Raw genomic sequence first — 18,753 nt, forward strand, 5'->3', positions numbered from 1 at the left:
AGATATACTGGAAAAGTCACAGTTGGGTAATATGATGCATGAAATAGTGATTTGTAAATACAATTTGTGGTTTAGCAGATTGTCTGAAGCAAGTGCACGCATACTTTCCTGCATCACCACAGTAATTTTCCTTTCTATTAGAGAAGATTATGTCTGGGCAACAGAATAACAAAGCTGCCCATGGCCAAATGAGGCTCAAAGTTCATATAATCTAAGTTTTTCATTTGAACTTAGCAATACATACTGTATATAATTCAGGTTACAACATACTCTAGAAGCCAAAAACCAATATAAAAATATTAGGAGTGCAGAAGGTAGTTTTGCACCTGACTAGTATCCATTTAGTCTTTTGCAATGTGTCTGGCAATATCTTCCCAGAACTTGGGAAAGAGGTTGGTTTTATTTATTTATTTTTACATTTTTTTACATTTACTACTTAATCCTTTTGAGTACAACCTTGTACTGTAGTGTAGAGCCTATGAAATCATACTGCTCTACAACCCAATCTTTTTTTTAAAGATTCAAATAGGAGAGTTTCAGGCATTTAATTTTCTTCCTAGTACAATTCTAAGATCACATTTGGGGTGTTTAATGACTTTTCTTCATACTATGACTACCAAAGTTTTCATTTTGTGTGCAGGTGTTACCTTTAATTCTTTAAAGTAGGCGCCATTCAAAGTAACAATACTAGTAGAATAAGGCAATCTCTGTCTCCAGGAGTAAATAAAAGCTCTTTTTTATTTAAGAAAGCGTATGGATAGAAGGAACTTTTCCCGTGAGCAAACAATTTATCATCTGCCATCATATGCAAAGCTGAGACCATATTAATTATATTTATACCTAAAGTGCCCTGAAGTTCCAGTATTGCTTCCAAGTGCTGTAATAGACATTTCCACAGCCAAGATACTGTAGAAAGGACAATGAATCAAAACGTCATAGTGAAAAGCATTTAGCTTGATTATGAAAAGATACCTCATAAAATAGGTACTGGGTTTTGAATAAGAAAAAAGGAGGCAAATATGAAATTTATGTTCCAAATGTATCTTATTATATCTGAGTTTTGTGCTCTAATTTCAGGTATTCCAGGAAGGTATTTATTTAGTGAACTTTCTTTTGAATATACAATATTAAATAGGGAAGGTTTTTTATCCAGTTCAGTTCTAGATAAAGCAGGTAAGATTTATTTCAGTACTTTTTTTTGAAGTTGCACCTGATAACTTTATTCTAATGCTATGAAGATATCCAAACGACATAAAAAGGAAGAATATTTAGTAGCTGAAATTCATTAGGATACGTAGCTGTTTTGTCAATGGCAGAAGCATGCCAAGGGCTTCAGTCAAATGAATATGGTTAATCTAAGAAACTTTTTATTCATAGGACTAAATCTATTTTCAAAAGCTTATTTCTGATAGCAGCTATGCTGTTTTTCTTTTTTCCTCCAGGATCAATCGGAAGCACATTTACAGATCTGCCAAGTTTGAGGGAAGAAATAGCTGTTCTCTTACTCTGTTCTTCTAAAGAATGATGTAAATGCAGAACCTGTAGCCAAGTACAACATGGGCGCTAACACCTCTAGCAAGTCACCAATATACGATGAGAATGAAGATGGTAAGATGAAGATTGTGTTGTTTAAAATGCATTGCTAAATTAAATGTCCCCAGCCCATTGCCAAACTGTTATATAGGTTTATAGTAGGTATCTCTGTCAGCCACTATAGCCTGTTGACATGCTGTAGGAGGGTAATGGAATCTATTGTCTATTACAAATGGCACCATATTGGAAAAGACACATTGAGATGCCATAATGGAGCTTTATCTATGGAATTCTTTATTGCAACTGCCGCTGTGATAGTTATGGAGCACCACCAGGTGTTTTGGTTTCATTGGGCTTGCTCTCTTCTGTTTCTTTGTTGTTGCTAATTCCCTGTCTGTTTGGAATCAGCTAAGGATCTGGGGCAGATCTGAAAGTGGTACTTTGATTTGCTATCTGATACATCAAAACTACAGACTGGAATTGAATCTCTGGTGAACTGTTGTAGGGTTTTGGGATCAAAATTTTCTTATTTTGTATATGAGAACTATTCTGTTACTTCTTAATGAATTGTGAGTATGATCAATTACAAATTAATACTATGTCTTCAATTTCTGCCTTTGAAATTATGGAGGTTCCTTTCTTTGCATATGTTTTCAGAAACACAATAACAAAGTCATGGTTGACAATGTATGAAATATGCATATCACAGTTAAAAGTCTTATTGAGGGAGATCTTGGAAGCAGTTTTGTGGGCCACCATTATCTCCAAGGATCCTTCCAATAATACTATTAGTATATGACTGCTTCCTACAGAGCTTGATTACACTAGACAACATACTATAGGCATCTGACACAGGTAGCAGTAGTCATTATTCTTCCTACAATGGATGATCCAAAGAAATCAAAGCTTCTTTTTATTTCAGATCATAATATTCCAGAATATTATTCTGGAATAATATTGGGAATATGCAACAGTGAAGAGGAAATTTTATTGCAAGTGTTATATAAAAACAGCATGCTGGTATTTATTAATCATGCTTATTTATAGTGTACTATATTCATTATGGGTTATATCCATATATAGCCTTATTTAGAGGAATTTCAGAGAAATAAATTGGATTAAGTACTTCTGATTTCAGGGGATCTACTTGAACTATGATTACATCTGGTTGCAACTTAATATCTGCCTATTTCATATCCACTATGAAAAACAGCCAGACTTTCTGAAATATTGCCAAGGATTTTCACATCACTCTGGGGCATTTCAATTCACAGGCAGCTACTGTGCTATGAAGTCCTTAGGGATATTAGCCAGGTGCCAATGTTAGTTTTCTCTAGTTACCAGCTGGTGACATTTGGTAACTGTAGTTTTACATTTTATTTAGTCTGGGCTTTTTTAAAAGTTCTATGAAATGTCATGTTTGGGGTGTTGTGACAGAGTGTAATAACATCAGGCATGGGTGAAATAATGTGTCATTGTTGTTGATTTGAAGAATGCATTCCCTTGGGACAGTGGTGGTTTTCAAAAAAATTTGGAACCTCTTCTGTAGGTGTGGCCTGCTTTCTGGGTCCACTGGTGGAGCCTCTTCTAACCGGTTCGGTAGATTTGACGAACCGGTTCTACCGAATAGGTGCGAACTGGTAGGAACCTCTGCCTTGGGAATAAACTAATGGGATACCAGTGATAGGGTGGGTGAGCAATAAAATTGGATTGAAGCAAAGGTAGGTAAGGTATGCAGTTTCTCTCTTTTGAAAAATCTTTTTTTCTTTTAATAAAATTATCTTTTTCTTTGTTATCCATTCCCCTTTGGCCTGGTCCTCCTACCTCTGCATATATCTATAGGCAGCCTGGCAGAGAGGAGTACAATTGGCTACTTTCAATGGGCTCTACTTGAAATTAGAGACTAGACTAGATTGAGACTATAGCAAATCAGCCTGAGAGCTAAATCTGGTCACAGACAATGATTTGCCTTGAGCAAGTTGAGTAGCTATTTGAAAAGGAGCTGGTTCTGTTTAACAATCCCCACCTCATTGGGTATAGGAATTAATTATTTGGATGGGTGAGCGAATACTTTTGGCAATATAGTGTATGATAAATGGAGGTGTTTGAGAGCTTCCCAAAATTCTCAGGGGGGAAAAATGGCCGAACTCATAATTTTCTAAGATAGTCAAAGAACATAGGATGTCTTTTTGCCATTCCCATGAAGTTCAGAAAAAATATGCTGTAGGATTGAAATTGAGGAGTGGAACAAAATGCCTTTGACACACCCACCCCACCTTGTAAATTAGCTCTATAAGTTTTCACTCTATTCCCAAGGTGGTTTAATTACATTTTGCTAATATTGTAGTAATTATGAGGGTAGGGTAGTTTTGATATTCATTTCTAAGCCCATCTTCTAAAAACTGGATAGAAACATATTAGAACATTGAAGCCTATAAAAAATCTGATGAACATAGCAATAGCAATAGCAATAACAGTTAGACTTATATACCGCTTCATAGGGCTTTCAGCCCTCTCTAAGCAGTTTACAGAGTCAGCATATCGCCCCCACAGTCTGGGTCCTCATTTCACCCACCTCAGAAAGATGGAAGGCTGAGTCAACCTTGAGCCGGTGAGATTAGAACCGCTGAATTGCAGATAACAGTCAGCTGAAGTGGGCTGCAGTACTGCACCCTAACCACTGCGCCACCTCGGCTTTTATACAGCTGCAATAACCAAATTAACTCACAAATAAATATAACTGATTAAAGATGGAGATAGGCAGCCATTTTTAGATACAAGCCAGACCTATCACTGAGGAAACCCCAGAGTTAGGCTTCAAATTTCTTTTGTTGACACAATTTTTCTACAGGGAACATTTTCCTATATAAATGATTGAGAATAGTTTTTTTTTTAACTTAGAAAGGTATTGATTATGTATGAGATAGTTACCGAACCCCAACCATTAACTCTAATGTTTAATCCTTCAGGTCAGATTATGAACTTTCTGTTTATGGAACTTTTCCTTTCTTGCCTCTTTCTCAGGAGTTCTTCATATAACTTTCAAAAAGAGGCATTTAAAAATTTTCTGTTGAACAGTTTTAATCTCAGTACAAATTCTGGCTCAGCAGGATCCTTCTTTCTGCCAATAATGATGCAATGATAGACCTAACCAATCTTTACACCTGCATTTCAGCCTTGCCCTTTTTATCTTTTAAAGGGAATAATGCTTAGGAAAAGGCCACAAAGGTGTGTTTACTTGTGAGCTGAAGCATAATTTTGTGGTGGCAGCTCAGGAAGTCTGATGGTTGACATGTATGAATGTTATTGTAACAGATCTTGTCACACCTCTCTCTGTTTCAAAACTCACTTGTTCTGTTCTTCTCAGCTTATGCTCTGCTGTCATCTGTTTTAATGGTTGCATGTCTTTCATGGCTCCATATCAGAGGTTCTTTCTTGGTTCCTTAATTTCCTCTTTTGCTACATAATTAAGCTGTATTCTTATGCAAACATGGATCAACTTGAAACACTCAGGTATAAGATAGCTCACATCTTAGATTCTTTTCAAATTTCAGGATTTAATTTGCAATGCAACTACTCCATTTTTATAAAGATGTTTCAATCTTGTATGTTAATAATTGGATTGTTCCCAAAATATTATTAACTGGAATCTGGGACTTGGGAGGGGGAGGAAGTTGTTAGCAAGTTATTAGAAAATTAAAATGGTTTCAAGTTTCAAGTCAGGTTTAGGTTTTAACCACCTCTATCAGATTAATTGTGGCATGGGAACACTTAATCTAAGTCAATGTATGCACTTTTCATTCTCAGTTCTTCAAGAAAAAAGATAGATGATTTCATGCCATTACCAGTGCTGAGTTGGGTTTGACAATTAACTGTAATAGAATTTGTCTGTTGGCAAGGAGTTGATTAGATGACCTCTAAAATTCAATGATTTAAGCTTTGAGGGATCTGAGGAAAATTATTCTTGCAGAAATCTGAGGGTTATTACATGTATGATGAATATCCTTTGTTGATTTGATACAAGTATATCATCAGTAATATACTTATACAACCTAATGATCAAAACCTCTCACTACTGATTAAATCTCACCAAATCTTAGGAAGACCAAATATACATATGCAAATGCATAGGAGTATTTACTATTTTGAAAGTAATAACTATGGCTAAAACCTGCCACACAATCTTGGAATATTAATCCAAGAAAGCCTTACTTGTGGAGTTGCCTATGGGAATGGGATGAAGCTACTGAATTATCTCAATCTTCCAATATGTGGACTATGGCACATCAATTGCCATTTTACATCACCTTTGAAATCAGCCTTAGTTCATTGCAATAGTTCAACATTCAGGTGATAAAAGCATATATTTCCATAATTAAGTTCGACCACGACTGGTGAATGGACTACCTAAACCAAAGTGGAGTGATAACTTGGCTTCTACTTCTCAATGTCTCTACCTGCTAATCAAACAATAGTAATGAGTCAAGTGGACTGTCAAAGGAAGAGAAACCATTTGTTCAACAACTTCTCCCCTAGCACAATTGAACACAAACTCTTAAAGGAAGGAAGGAAGGAAGGAAGGAACAGTAAAGCTTACCCCCCAGCAGATCTGGGTGATCCACAAATATACCATGGATTGTCATGGTATTAAACAATGCTAAAAGTTTCACCAAGACTAGAAAGGCTGAATTCCTTGGATTCAGAATGTGATGTAAGTAACCTGATATAGTGACCCATGTAGTTTTCATCTCATGCCCAAGCCTAAATTCTAAATTAAAGGGACCCATGATATATTGTTTGAATGTTCAATAATATGCATTACATAATCCAGTTCTGAGACCCACCAATTGCCATCTCCTGAATCGAGGGGCAATTTTCTTTCATTTGAGGATGCCTTGATCCTTGTTTCCAAGGATTTGGAAATTTGGTCTCTTCATTTCAGGGGTCTACCTGCTGGCACATGTTCTTTGATGATTAGGTTGTTTGTAGATTTATAGCGATGCCCTCTGAATGTCACCATTTCCATTATTGCACATCATGGCACTAGAACCTGTAATAAATGCTGACCAAGTGCATGGACAACAATTACTCCATATTTGGCTAGAATAACTATTGGCTAGATTTCAAAATTAATAATGCTATTGTTTAGAAGATATATTTTGTGTGTGTCTGCATTTAAGTAATTGAAAAATATAATGGGGCAAAGCTACCATGAAATTTTCCTGGTTACTAACAAATTATATTCTTATAGATACAATCCTTTCACATTGACATCTCCTATAAATAGTCTCTGATGGTGTGTCACCAGTATTTGGAGTACTTATTTCTCAGTGGAGGATTTGAGGAAGAAACTGTAATTTCTGGTCTATCATCTTTGCCTCAGTCATCTGTTAAAGGAAATTGAAAGCGGTAGTCACCAATCTGATGCCATGGTTTATGGGAATTACATTCCCAACTTCTTTGGATGGCACTAGGTTGGGGAAAGCTAATTTAAAAATCTGTTTTGTACACAAATGCTGGAGAAATAACCACCCCCATGGAGAAAACAAAACACCTGCAATAAACAGCTGGATATATTCAAAATATTTAGAACAACTGAAAGGTGATTGAAAGAACAAATGATTCTCTTGGCAAACAGATATATTTCTTTTAACTTGCTGACCCAATATACATTAGTAGTTTTTTGAAATAATACAACTCCTTTCCCCATGAAAACTGCATAAGAGAATTTATTTATTTAGTTAATTTATATTGTGTCTTTATTCTTTTTACAAATAACTCAAGGTGGTAAACATATGTAACACACCTTCCTCTTCCTATTTCCCCACAACAACAATGCTGCGAGTTGGTTGGGCTGGGACAGAGTGATTGGCTCAAGATCATCCAGCTGGCTTTCACGGCTCATGATCTCCTGGTTTCTAATTTTGTGCCTTACCCACTAGACCAGTGGTCTCCAACCTTGGCAACTTTAAGACCTGTGGACTTCAACAAGCTGGCTGGCTGAGGAACTCTGGGAGTTGAAGTCCACAGGTCTTAAAGTTGCCAAGGTTGGAAACCACTGCACTAGACCAAACTGGTTCTAGACTTACATAGAGGTTGAGCATATACGGTATATCTTGAGTCATTATTTCTCTTTCAGAACCCTCTTTGGAAAAGATTTTGGTCCATTTCAAAAGGCTGATAGATTGAAGCAAACAATTTGGCACAGTCAGATAGGAGGAAACAATCTTATTGTATGTGGAACTGAACCTGATGAAGGAGATCAGAATCAGGTGTATTCTATCCGGCTGCTTAATTTGATGACTTGTCACCTGATCACCACAGGGCTGAAAGCTCTATTTAGTCAACCAAAGTATTAGCTGCCATGGCCCAACACTTCAGATCTGAAGGCAAAAAGAACCATGAACAGAGCCTCCATTTGCAACTCCTGAAAGCAAATGTGCTTTTTCTGGAATTGTGAGTATACCTGTAGGCTCCAAAGGATCTTTCTGCCTTTGAACCGCAACCATTGCACCGCCTTCCAATAATGTGGAGAGAAGGGTATTGGGTCCTTTGTCTGAAACTGCTATGATGTTGCAGGAACTAAGATGTTCTGACCAAGAAGTTTCTACAAAGTTGTAGTCTTTGAATGAAAAAAAAGAAACACCATCTCTTCATACTGTATGTGTGCAGGGTTTTGAAGTCTCTTCAAGCTTGTGGAATCATTTGGTATGAGAAAAGTGATACCATGAGATAAATCCATATTGTTGGATGCAATAGTAATGAAGAGTGGGAAAACATTTTAAATGTTTCATATATAACCAATACCTTTCTATTTCGTATGATTTGTTACCACATAGAACAAAGTATTCAAGAGTAATCCTCTGTTTGTAAATAGGACAGATCTTTTCCAATGGAAATAGCCAACTTTTAAAAAATAGATGAAGCTTCTTCCTAAGAACAGAGACACTTTTAACAGTTCTGCTGATAAGTAGCACTCTTATGATGCTGGCAAGTGATTGTTTACTGATCAGTGAAGCAGCTGTTTGTCATGGGTACTTAATCATGTGGAAAAAAGTGGAGTAATAGTTGCCAGTTGTGGTTTCACAAATTCCAAGCCCAAAGACATTCTTGATTCTTAACCCTGCTCTTCACCTTTTCAGAATTCTTGGTACAGATGATTTTACTATAGTCATTCTTAATTTGATAGATCTTGCCTCACATTTGTATTCAGTTCAGTCTTTCCTGTTTTTAAAAATTGATATCACGATCCCTTTTAACCTCTGCAAACTTTCCCCACTGGACCATTTGCCTGAGCTTTATGCTAGTCCAGAGATCGGTGGCATAGGTTTAATTCATTTAAATTATGGAATTCTGCCCTTTGCCCATAATGGCTCATAACAGGTAGCTACCATGATTGTCAAGCATCATTAATTTATTCTGCAATGTTTCTGCTCAAAAAGCAAGAAACTCAACCCAATTGTAATGTGTAAGGTGATCTCTGGTGAATCTGATAACACTGCACCTTAGCACCTACATAAAATACCTAATGTTATTTATTACTCAAAGGAATAGGCTGCAGAATTCCTCTTTTTGAATACTACAGAATTTTTCATTAATAGCAAATAATGTGCAAGTTCTTTAGAAGAAAGAGACGCTTCATAAATGTCCTTGTTCATCGCAAATTAGCTCTTGAAAAGTTTGCATAGCCATTATAGCTTGATTCTCTTATAAGTACAATCTAAATAAAAGATGTCACCTCATAAGTGATTATTTGGCATCACGATAGCCTTCTTTTTGCCACAAGTCTATAATAAGAAATGTGTCCATTGCTCTGCTGAGTCTTAAGCATATGGCAGGGAGCACAAAATGAGAAGGCAAGTACATATATGTCACCTTTAGATGAGATGGACAGCACATAAAATAAACAAATAACTCACACCCATTCCTCAAGACCTGTAGCTTCTGTCCCAAACAGCTTCAGACTCAATTCATGCTATGTAGGATGGTCATCTAATTTGGTCATTTTACTTAGGAAATCCATTTTTGGTTAGTAATATTGATAGCAATCAGTGGCTCTTTTTTTCCGGTTCCACCACAAAAGCGCGTAGGACAAAATCGTGCTTGACAAAAGCGCGCTGTGACGTCATCACAGCGCGACGAAAAAGTTCGAAAAATGTAAAAATAAAGCGAAAACCTTACCCTAAGCCCCCCAAACCTAACCCTAAACCTAACCCTAAACCTAACTCTTAACCTAACCCTAAACCTAACCCTAAACCTAACCGTTAAAGTAACAAAAAACCTAACGCTAACCCTTAACCTAACCCTAATGCTAACGCTAACGCTCTAAAGCTAACCCTAACCCTTAACCTAACCCTAACCCTAACCCTAACCCTAACCCTTACCTTTATGTGAATCGGCTTGCTTTAATTTAATTTTTATTAATTTTTATTTGAATTTTTCGATCTTTTTCGTCGCGCTGTGATGACGTCAAAGGCGCGATTTTGTCGATCGCGCTTTTGCCGTCCACGCTTTTGATGGGTCACATTTTTTCCTGCCCTTTTAAAACATTGGATTTCATATATTCTTTTTGTACTCATTTATGCAGCAATTAGAAAAAACAGGGAAACAAAAAGAGGCATGTTAGCTGCCAACCTTTTTTATATATAATATTGACAAGCCCTGCTTCTTTTCATTACTATTAGTTCAACCAATATACACTTTGTCAGACTCTAGTAGCCAAAAATATAGTGCTAATGGATGTTTATGTTGAAGTTTCCTGTGGGATTTTTCAACACCTTTCTTCAGTGTTTTGTCATTGCAAGTCTCTTTCAGAAAGCATTTATCCTTTATGTCATTCCTGGTAATAAGGTTACAGCATTAAGAGATCCATTATTTATGTCACGTAGAGCAGCATTATCAGAGGTACATCTCTTCTGGAGATGGAAACTGACAAAGGAAAAGCTTACTCAGAGATTCTAGAATTTAATGATGGGACTTTGTGAACTCCATCTTTATGATTTGGTTTCTAACCTACTTTAATTAACAGCTTTTCAGGAATATTGCTTGCCTCTATGCTAGGAGACATTTGAAGTTATTGTACCAAGTCTTGAAGGGAATATTCAATCATGAGCTAACTGAGCAATTTTAATTAATCCCCATCAGAGTTGTTATTACCTAGTAAAATAAGTTATATTTTCTGTTTGTTTTATAGTCATTTAAATGGCATGTAAGACACCATTTTAAAAATTCTTATTTTTCTTTGGACAGACTAAGTTCTTCTTCATCACTTTAATTTTTATAAAATGGGAGAGAAAATGATTTTCTGAAGACCATTCAAAGACAGATTGCCCAGGATGGATTGGGAATAGTCAGAGCTCCAGATAGCTACTGAAGACGTTTAGTTTTAATGTTCCACTAAGTGAAGTTCCCTGATGGGTTTAGTTGAATTACTTCCTATCAGTTTTTATGAAGAAAAAATGGAATGCTGCCATGGGCTCTCAATTCTAAACTTTTAGACAAAGAGTGTGAGTAAACATGCAGTGATTGTATATTACTTTTTCAACCTTGCCAATTTCTCAAGGAGTGCAGGACGGTGTCCTGGATATCCTCCAAAAAAGTAGGATTCAGTTTTCAATGAGTTTCTGGTTTAACATTTTGGAAGTTGAAATCACTGTATTTGCAGGATTTCTAGCCTTTGGGAAAGATACTCACAATTATGGGGGGTAGAGTGATACATATCTCAAGATTATTTTTCAAAACTTAATGGAAAGCTCTAAAAAAATGCTGGAAAGGAGAATTAATTTGTTGTCATTCTTAACTCTAAGTAACAAGAAAATTGATTAAAAGTAAATGGTTTCAGGTCATTTCTAAACTAATGAAATAAATACTTTCTTAATGGATTAAATTATTTCCATGCCAGCTGCTTATCTCTAAGTAGTTCTGCACAGTTTCAGCACAGCATAAATAGATACATGGAATGACCCATTGGCAAGATGGGGGTTATATAGTTGAGATTTGGTTTTAGAGATCCTGGCTGTTCCACCTTATCAGGAGCCCTCAAATTTTTTTTTGATATTTTTGTCTCCATGGTTAATATATTCTGCTCACATTGCCAATTTTTACAGGGCCAGAAGTGGTAAAAGATTATTTGGAATGTGACACACCTTCCATTTATTGGCTTTTGTAACCAGGGAGTGGCACTTAAGATGGAAGCCTGTGAATTGCTTGCCAAAAGTAATTTATTTCAATATTGGCAAGTCAAGCTTTCCCCCCTAGTTTAAATATTTTTGTTTTCTTGTTAATTGAACCCAGTAACAATTAGGGTGACGATATACTTAAAGAAGCAATTACCTGATTCCAAGATTAATTAAAGTTCCACTTCAGTAAAATATTGAACATTTTCTTTACAAGAGTCCTTTTCACCATCTGCATAGCATTTTGGAATATGTTAAGAGGTTGAGGCTGGATTACAGTTGTGTCTGAAAAATCAGTTCTGTAATTATTGGTTCTAGGAACAAACAGCTGTTGAGATAAAGTGAGCTCTGGACTGTATGGAACGGGGGTATCTAGGGCTCTAATAGAAGGAAGGATAGATTAGGGCAACATACCAAGGGAAAGAATATTTTTCTGGATGGAGGAGCCATCAAGCCTCTTAATTAGGAGCTGTCATGGGATATGTGAGTAACAGTTTCAAACCCCAGCTCCCCAACATCCAGTGTCTTCCTCTCTCGCCACAGTGATAAATTGCTAAAGGCTAGATTGTGTGCCTACTATACATCAGCAACCCTTGCAGGAGGTAAAAGCTAATGTAGAAGTTATTGTCACTTTTAACATTTGTCCTTTTGGTTGCAGGGTCCATTTCTTTCAGGTTGAGATCACCTAGCTCTTAGGGCAAAACTTGTTAGTGCATGATGCACAAAGGATCTTGGTTATTATTATTTTTTTCTGGTTTATTGCAAAGCTGGATGCTGATGAGGCTAAGTCTAAGAACAAATGACTGGAGCAATGCCAGTCACCCAATTAGCTTCTGTGTTTAATGGAGGGATAGAACTTAGGTCTTTCAACTCCTAGTCCAACCTCTTAACCAGTAGAATGTCCTGAGTCATTAGAAGCCAGATGAGAAGTAAGGAACTAATTCAGTCCATGGGTTGCTTTCCCTCATGAAGAATCTTTTAAGAGCTGCATATTCAAGGAATCACTTTTGAGGCACACATTTCTCCATCCGTCAAGGCATGTACGTTCTCCCTGCATCAGTTTAGCTGAGCTTGCTTTCTTCATATCATCAATTGATGATACTGTATCTACCATCACATACAATCATTTATCTATATAATTATATTCTCCATTTCTGAGAAGCCACAGACATCCTTATTGGACACCTTGAAAGCTTCTTTCTTGGGTGATTTAGAAACTTGAGAGGGTGTTCGATTGTGATATTGAGGTTATGGTGCATTGCTTAATATGGTTTTTGGCAAAGCACTAATTACATTTTCCCCATTTATAGTTTGCTTCCCCCACTTGTCTGCTCAGATGCTTGGCAAACTATACTGAGCAACTGGAAAAACAAAGGGTTCAAGGCCAAAGGGAAGAGGGCTGAGAAAACAGGCTGGAAATTCTCCAATCTTGATATAGAGTGACTTGTAACTAGATGCATAGTCGGAGCCAGAATAATTATTCCTGTATTTCAGATAAGATTGAGAGAGTTTATAAAAGATCACCAAAGGTTTGTGGGTGATATATTTATAACCTTGTATTTCCCCTTATTAAAAAAATTCAGTACTTGGGGGGTATTTTTCTCTTTCCTTGTTTTGCACAACCTCATATTCTTGATGAAGGGACTTTTACATATGTTTTTTTTATAACTTACTGTATTAGCAGTGTTGTCATATGAAATATCTGCTGGAAGTTTCTGCATGTAATTCATAGTTAAATGACAGATTGCATTTCAGGAACTTTGCTCAAAACCTATTTGACTTGTAATAATATTCTAATTATCATACAGGAGCCCAGATCAGAGAATCAATTTAGAAGAGACCAATTTCCTTTATAAATTTGAGAAATTCAATTAAATTCAATTAAACAATCCAATTATTAAGAAATAGTTGAGGAGAAAGCGATTAGCACAGCCAGTTCCAATCGAACTGAGTCTAAAAAAGCAGGAGCATGCTCCTCAGAGGTGATGACATCACTTTGATAGACTCAGTTCTATTGGTTACTGACTGAATTAACCCATGCATGACCGCTGTCTCCACCTGCCCAGAGAAGGGGCGTATCAGGTAAGAACCAATGCCCCATCCAATTATCATAACAGTAAAGTCTACCAAAACACTAATCTATACCCTATGGGTCCAGCTTATTGCATTCCTTTCCAGCTTAGGTTTTCACAAACTTAGAAGCAGCCTGTTTTGTTCAGAAAAGATATAATGATAATTAGATTCAAATTTGCATTGCATACTTCCCTCGTCCCCGTGTATATTCTTCACAAAGGCCAAACACCCCACAGCTGGCATGGAATTTATTTATTGTATTAATGGGTTGAACGAATAAAGGAAACCTAAGTAAAATATTTCCCAAAGTACAAATTTCATGTACAAAGAAATATTCCCAGAAAAATCTATTTACATTTGTAATGACTTAGGGAAGTAAGGGAAGTAAAATATGACTTTGGGAAGAAAAATATGACTTTGTAATGATTTAGGGAAGTAAGGGAAGTAAAATATGACTTTGGGAAGTAAAATATTTACTTCCCAAAGAGAAAATGTAAATAGAAAAATCTATTTACATTTGTAATGACTTAGGGAAGTAAGGGAAGTAAAATATGACTTTGGAAAGTAAAATATTTACTTCCCAAATAGAAAATGTAAATAGAAAAATCTATTTACATTTGTAATGACTTAGGGAAGTAAGGGAAGTAAAATATGACTTTGGGAAGAAAAATATGACTTTGTAATGACTTAGGGAAGTAAGGGAAGTAAAATATGACTTTGGGAAGTAAAATATTTAGTTCCCAAATAGAAAATGTAAATAGAAAAATCTATTTACATTTGTAATGACTTAGGGAAGTAAGGGAAGTAAAATATGACTTTGGGAAGTAAAATATGACTTTGTAATGACTTAGGGAAGTAAGGGAAGTAAAATATGACTTTGGGAAGTAAAATATTTAGTTCCCAAATAGAAAATGTAAATAGAAAAATCTATTTACATTTGTAATGACTTAGGGAAGTAAGGGAAGTAAAATATGACTTTGGGAAGTAAAATATGACTTTGTAATGACTTAGGGAAGTAAGGGAAGTAAAATATGACTTTGGGAAGTAAAATATTTCCCAAAGTACAAATTTCATGTACAAAGAAATATTCCCAAAGACATACCGGTATTTAGGATGGTTGTACATGAAGGTTGTGCAGATGGCTTTATTTCTCTGTACATGAAAATGTGAAACTGAAATCGACCAGAAAAATCTATTTACATTTGTAATGACTTTTCTCTGAACAAGCAGAATCCCCAACATGGAGCACAAGGTTATGGTTTATCTGTGATCTTCCAGAGTCCATTATCCATTTGACTCTTTTGTTGTGCGACTAACAGTGCTACCATGACTACACTAGGAAAGGCAACTACTTCCTACCTAGTAGCCGTACTATTCATGAAATTCCAAAATGTGCCTGCTTTTCAAAAAGATCTAAAGAATCAGAAAATCTCTTGATCAATCTTCTCCTAGTTTTCATGGTTTTCAACATGTTATTTTTTATATAAATCCCCTTCTCACCCCTATGGATGGTTGGTATCTTCCTCAATCTCAGGCCCTGTACCAGAGTTTGGGGACTTTGAGGGTTCTGGCATAAGGTGACCAGATGTCCTGATTTTCGCGGGACAGGCACGCTTTCACACAATTTGTCCCATGTCCCCAGGCGTTCTTAAAAAGTCCTGATTTTTGTGACCGGACCCGGAAGTAAGCCTGCCCCGCCCACAGCCCTGTATACCCATCCCAGTCAGCCGGTATTTTGTCCCTTCTGTCTCTCCTTTGCTCAGAAAAGCAACTTCGGGCAGGTCCTTTGCTAGCAGGCAGGTTCTAGGACGCCTGCCGCCACCAAAGGACCTTCCCGGAGTTGCTTTTCTGAGCAACAGGGAGACAGAAGGTACAAAGTACCATCCATTTTCCCCGGGCCACGAGGGCAGCAGGAAGACTAGGACAGGGATCTCCTCTGGGCTGCAGCCTGGGAGAGAAGCAGCAGAGAAAGGTAAACCAGCATTTTATATTTTATTTGCTTTATTTGCTTTCGGCCCGAGCGGGTGGGGAAAACACCTTGCCAGAGGCTGCTGGGGAACTCTTTCTGAAGAGAGGGTTTGGGAACTGGGCGGGCGAGATTGGAGCGGGCAGGTGGGGAGTGCACTTGCTCCCTTTTCCCATGGCCCGCCTTTCCCCACAGAGCCTGTGGATGCAGCTGCTCGCTGTGCAGGTGGCCTGGTGAGATGCCCCGAACCTCCTGGCGTGGACCTGGCGTTGGAGATCCGCGTTTCCAAAGCATAACATTATTTCACTCCTCTCCCATTTTCGGGGGGGGGGGAGCTACGAGAAGCGGGTGGTGGCCACTTGGGGAATATTTGTGTCCCTGGGAGATCTGCTCTTCCCCACCCCTTACCTCTGAAGGGGAAGCCAGGTGTGGGAGAGAGTGCTAATGATAATGACCGATTCCCTCCTGTTTCTGCGGGTTGGGGGGGGAGAGAAGGTAATTGCAGACCCTGGACTGAAGTTAGGAGGCTGACTCACTACAATAAGTGGTGACCATTATTTGGAGGGAGAAAAAAACGTAGCCGTGCGATGGAGATTTGCTCTTGCAGAACCTGCATCATCTTTTTTTTCCAAATTTTTAAAAAAAGCCTTTTAAACATTCTTATTCCTAAAGGCAAAAAAACCCCATGAGGCTTCCTGGAGAACGGAGCGAAGGTGACATGCGAGGGGGTGTGTGCCGTGGTGGGGGGAGATGTTGCTGAAATAATTCCATCTATCAGGAACTTGGAGGTGGGGGGGGAGGTCAGTGGGAAGCCTTTGCCGGCCAGACGCCAGCCGTAGCTCTGAAGTTGCTTTCCTTTCTAACTGAAGCAACAGATGTTTCCCTTGCTTAACATCTCAGCATTTTTCGCATGGGGCGGGCTGCAAGAGGGAGTGAGTGAAGACCTTTTCTGGATTGCTGCAAAGCAAGTCTGGGGAAGTCCTTTGCACCGGCTAGAAAAGGTCTTCACTCACTCCCTCTTCTTGCAGAACGCCCTGATGCGAAAAACGCCGAGATCGGCGCACTTGGGGCTGCTGCTGCTGCGACGTCCAGGGAGGCTCAGCTGGTCTGAGTAACATGAGGGATCGCCCTCATGTTACTCGCCTTCCCGGATGGGCTCTTTTGTTCAGCCTGTAATTAAGGTTCTTTGTAATGTCTTAGTAAAGATCACCTGGTTAAAAAGAAGGAAGAGGCTCCACTGGTCCGGAGCCCATCTGCAGGTTGGCAGTGAGGGAGAGACACACAGAAAGACAGACAGACAGAGATACAGAGAGACACACACACACAGTGAGTGATTAAGTGAGTGAGTGAGTGACAGAAGACAGACACACACACACATATACACAGAGAGTGACAGAGAGAGAGGAAGGAAGGGGAGAGAGATAGAGAGATAGAGAGGGAGGGAGGGAGAGAGACAGAGAGAGACACACACAGAGTGAGTGATTAAGTGAGTGAGTGAGTGAGAGACAGACAGACACGCACACACACACACACACACACACATACACACAGAGTGACAGAGAGGAAGGGAGGGGAGAGAGATAGAGAGGGAGGGAGGGAGAGAGACAGAGAGAGACACAGGGTGATTGATTAAGTGAGTGAGTGAGAGACAGACAGACAGACAGACACACACACACACACACATATACACACAGAGTGACAGAGAGAGAGGAAGGGAGGGGAGAGAGAGAGAGAGAGAGGGAGGGAGAGAGTTTTCAATTTGTAGGGATGTAACCTGGCTGTTTTTGCCTGCTCTCAAAAAGATGAGCAGGGTTGAACCTGGCTAATAATTGGAGGGGAATCCACCTGGGAATCTCAGTACTGTATATTTAATAGGAAAATATTAAAAATTGTCCAAAAGCAACAATGACAATTTCCATACTACTGCTAAGAAAATTACGACACATCAATAAAATTATAGGAGCTGAGTTTAACTCAAGCGAAACTTTTCTAAAGGTAGACAGTTATATAACAATTCCACAATTCTGAAAGAACAAGCTTGTTCTATATGAAATTTAATGCTACAGCAGAATGAAGTAAGTGCAGGTAGTTCTCCATGCACGACCACAATTGAGCCCAAAATTTATGTTGTTAAGTGAGAAATTTATTGAGTTTTGCCCCATTTTACAATTTTTCTTGCCACATTTGTTAACTGAAAAAAAAATTTTTTAATCAACCCCCCCCCCCCCCGGTCAATGGTGTCCCTCTTTACCAATGTTAAAATCTGGTCACCTTATTCTGGCACAGTATGTTAGCTGTTCCTGGCCCTGTACTCTTCTGGCTAGTTTGCTGTGATGTTGTTCCTGGGATCTATTGGAGCCACTCTCCCGGCTTAGGAGTCACAGTCCTATGTGCTCCTACCACCACTGGGACCACTTTGGTCTTTACTTCCTCCATCCTCTCTAGTTCCTCCTTCAGGCCCTGGTACTTCTCCATTTTTTCATACTACTTCTTTCTGATGTTGCTACCCCTTGGTACTGCTCAGTGGTGGGTTTCAATTTTTTTTAGAACCTCTTCTGTAGGTGTGGCCTGCTTTGTGGGAGTGGTTTGTCAGCCATGTGACCAGGTGGGAGTGGCTTGCCAGCCATGTGGCTGAGTGGGAGTGGCTTGCCAGTCATGTGACTGGGTGGGTGTGGCCAACTTGCAAAATGTGGTGAAACTCACTTAACAACACTCTTGCTTAGCAACCTAAATGTTGGCTCAGAAACTCTGGCATTTGAAGCATGCAAGTCTTAAAGCTGTCAAGTTACAAGACCCTTGCACCCCTAACCCTTTAGCAAAAAAAAAACCCAGGGGTGTTCAAACTTGACAGCTTTAAGACTTGTGGACTTCAACTCCCAGAATTCCTCCTCTCGCTCTTTATCTTGATGATGTGCAGATGGGTGGGGGTAGGGAGCTGGAACCAGTTCTAAACAGCACTGTAGATTTATGGAACCTCTTCTATAGAAGAGGTTAGAACTGGCAGAA

At 38.5% G+C, this 18,753-nt stretch overlaps 1 protein-coding gene across 3 annotated transcripts in view; it reads left to right on the top strand.

Moving 5' to 3' along the window:
* The window catches only part of STK32A (serine/threonine kinase 32A), an 81,153-nt gene that overhangs the window by 7,317 nt on the left and 55,083 nt on the right, over positions 1–18,753 (top strand). For all 3 annotated transcript variants that reach the window (XM_087709603.1, XM_087709601.1, XM_087709602.1), the window contains exon 2: positions 1,443–1,608. In XM_087709603.1, coding sequence (XP_087565729.1) covers positions 1,557–1,608 — 52 coding nt within the window. In that variant the 5' untranslated portion in view covers positions 1,443–1,556. The remainder of the gene's footprint in view (positions 1–1,442; positions 1,609–18,753) is intronic.

The sequence above is a fragment of the Thamnophis sirtalis genome, unplaced genomic scaffold (assembly GCF_051295495.1).
Source record: "Thamnophis sirtalis isolate CommonGarterSnake01/CBP01778 unplaced genomic scaffold, rThaSir2_p1.2 scaffold_3, whole genome shotgun sequence".
In the NCBI taxonomy this organism is placed as follows: Eukaryota; Metazoa; Chordata; class Lepidosauria; order Squamata; family Natricidae; genus Thamnophis; species Thamnophis sirtalis.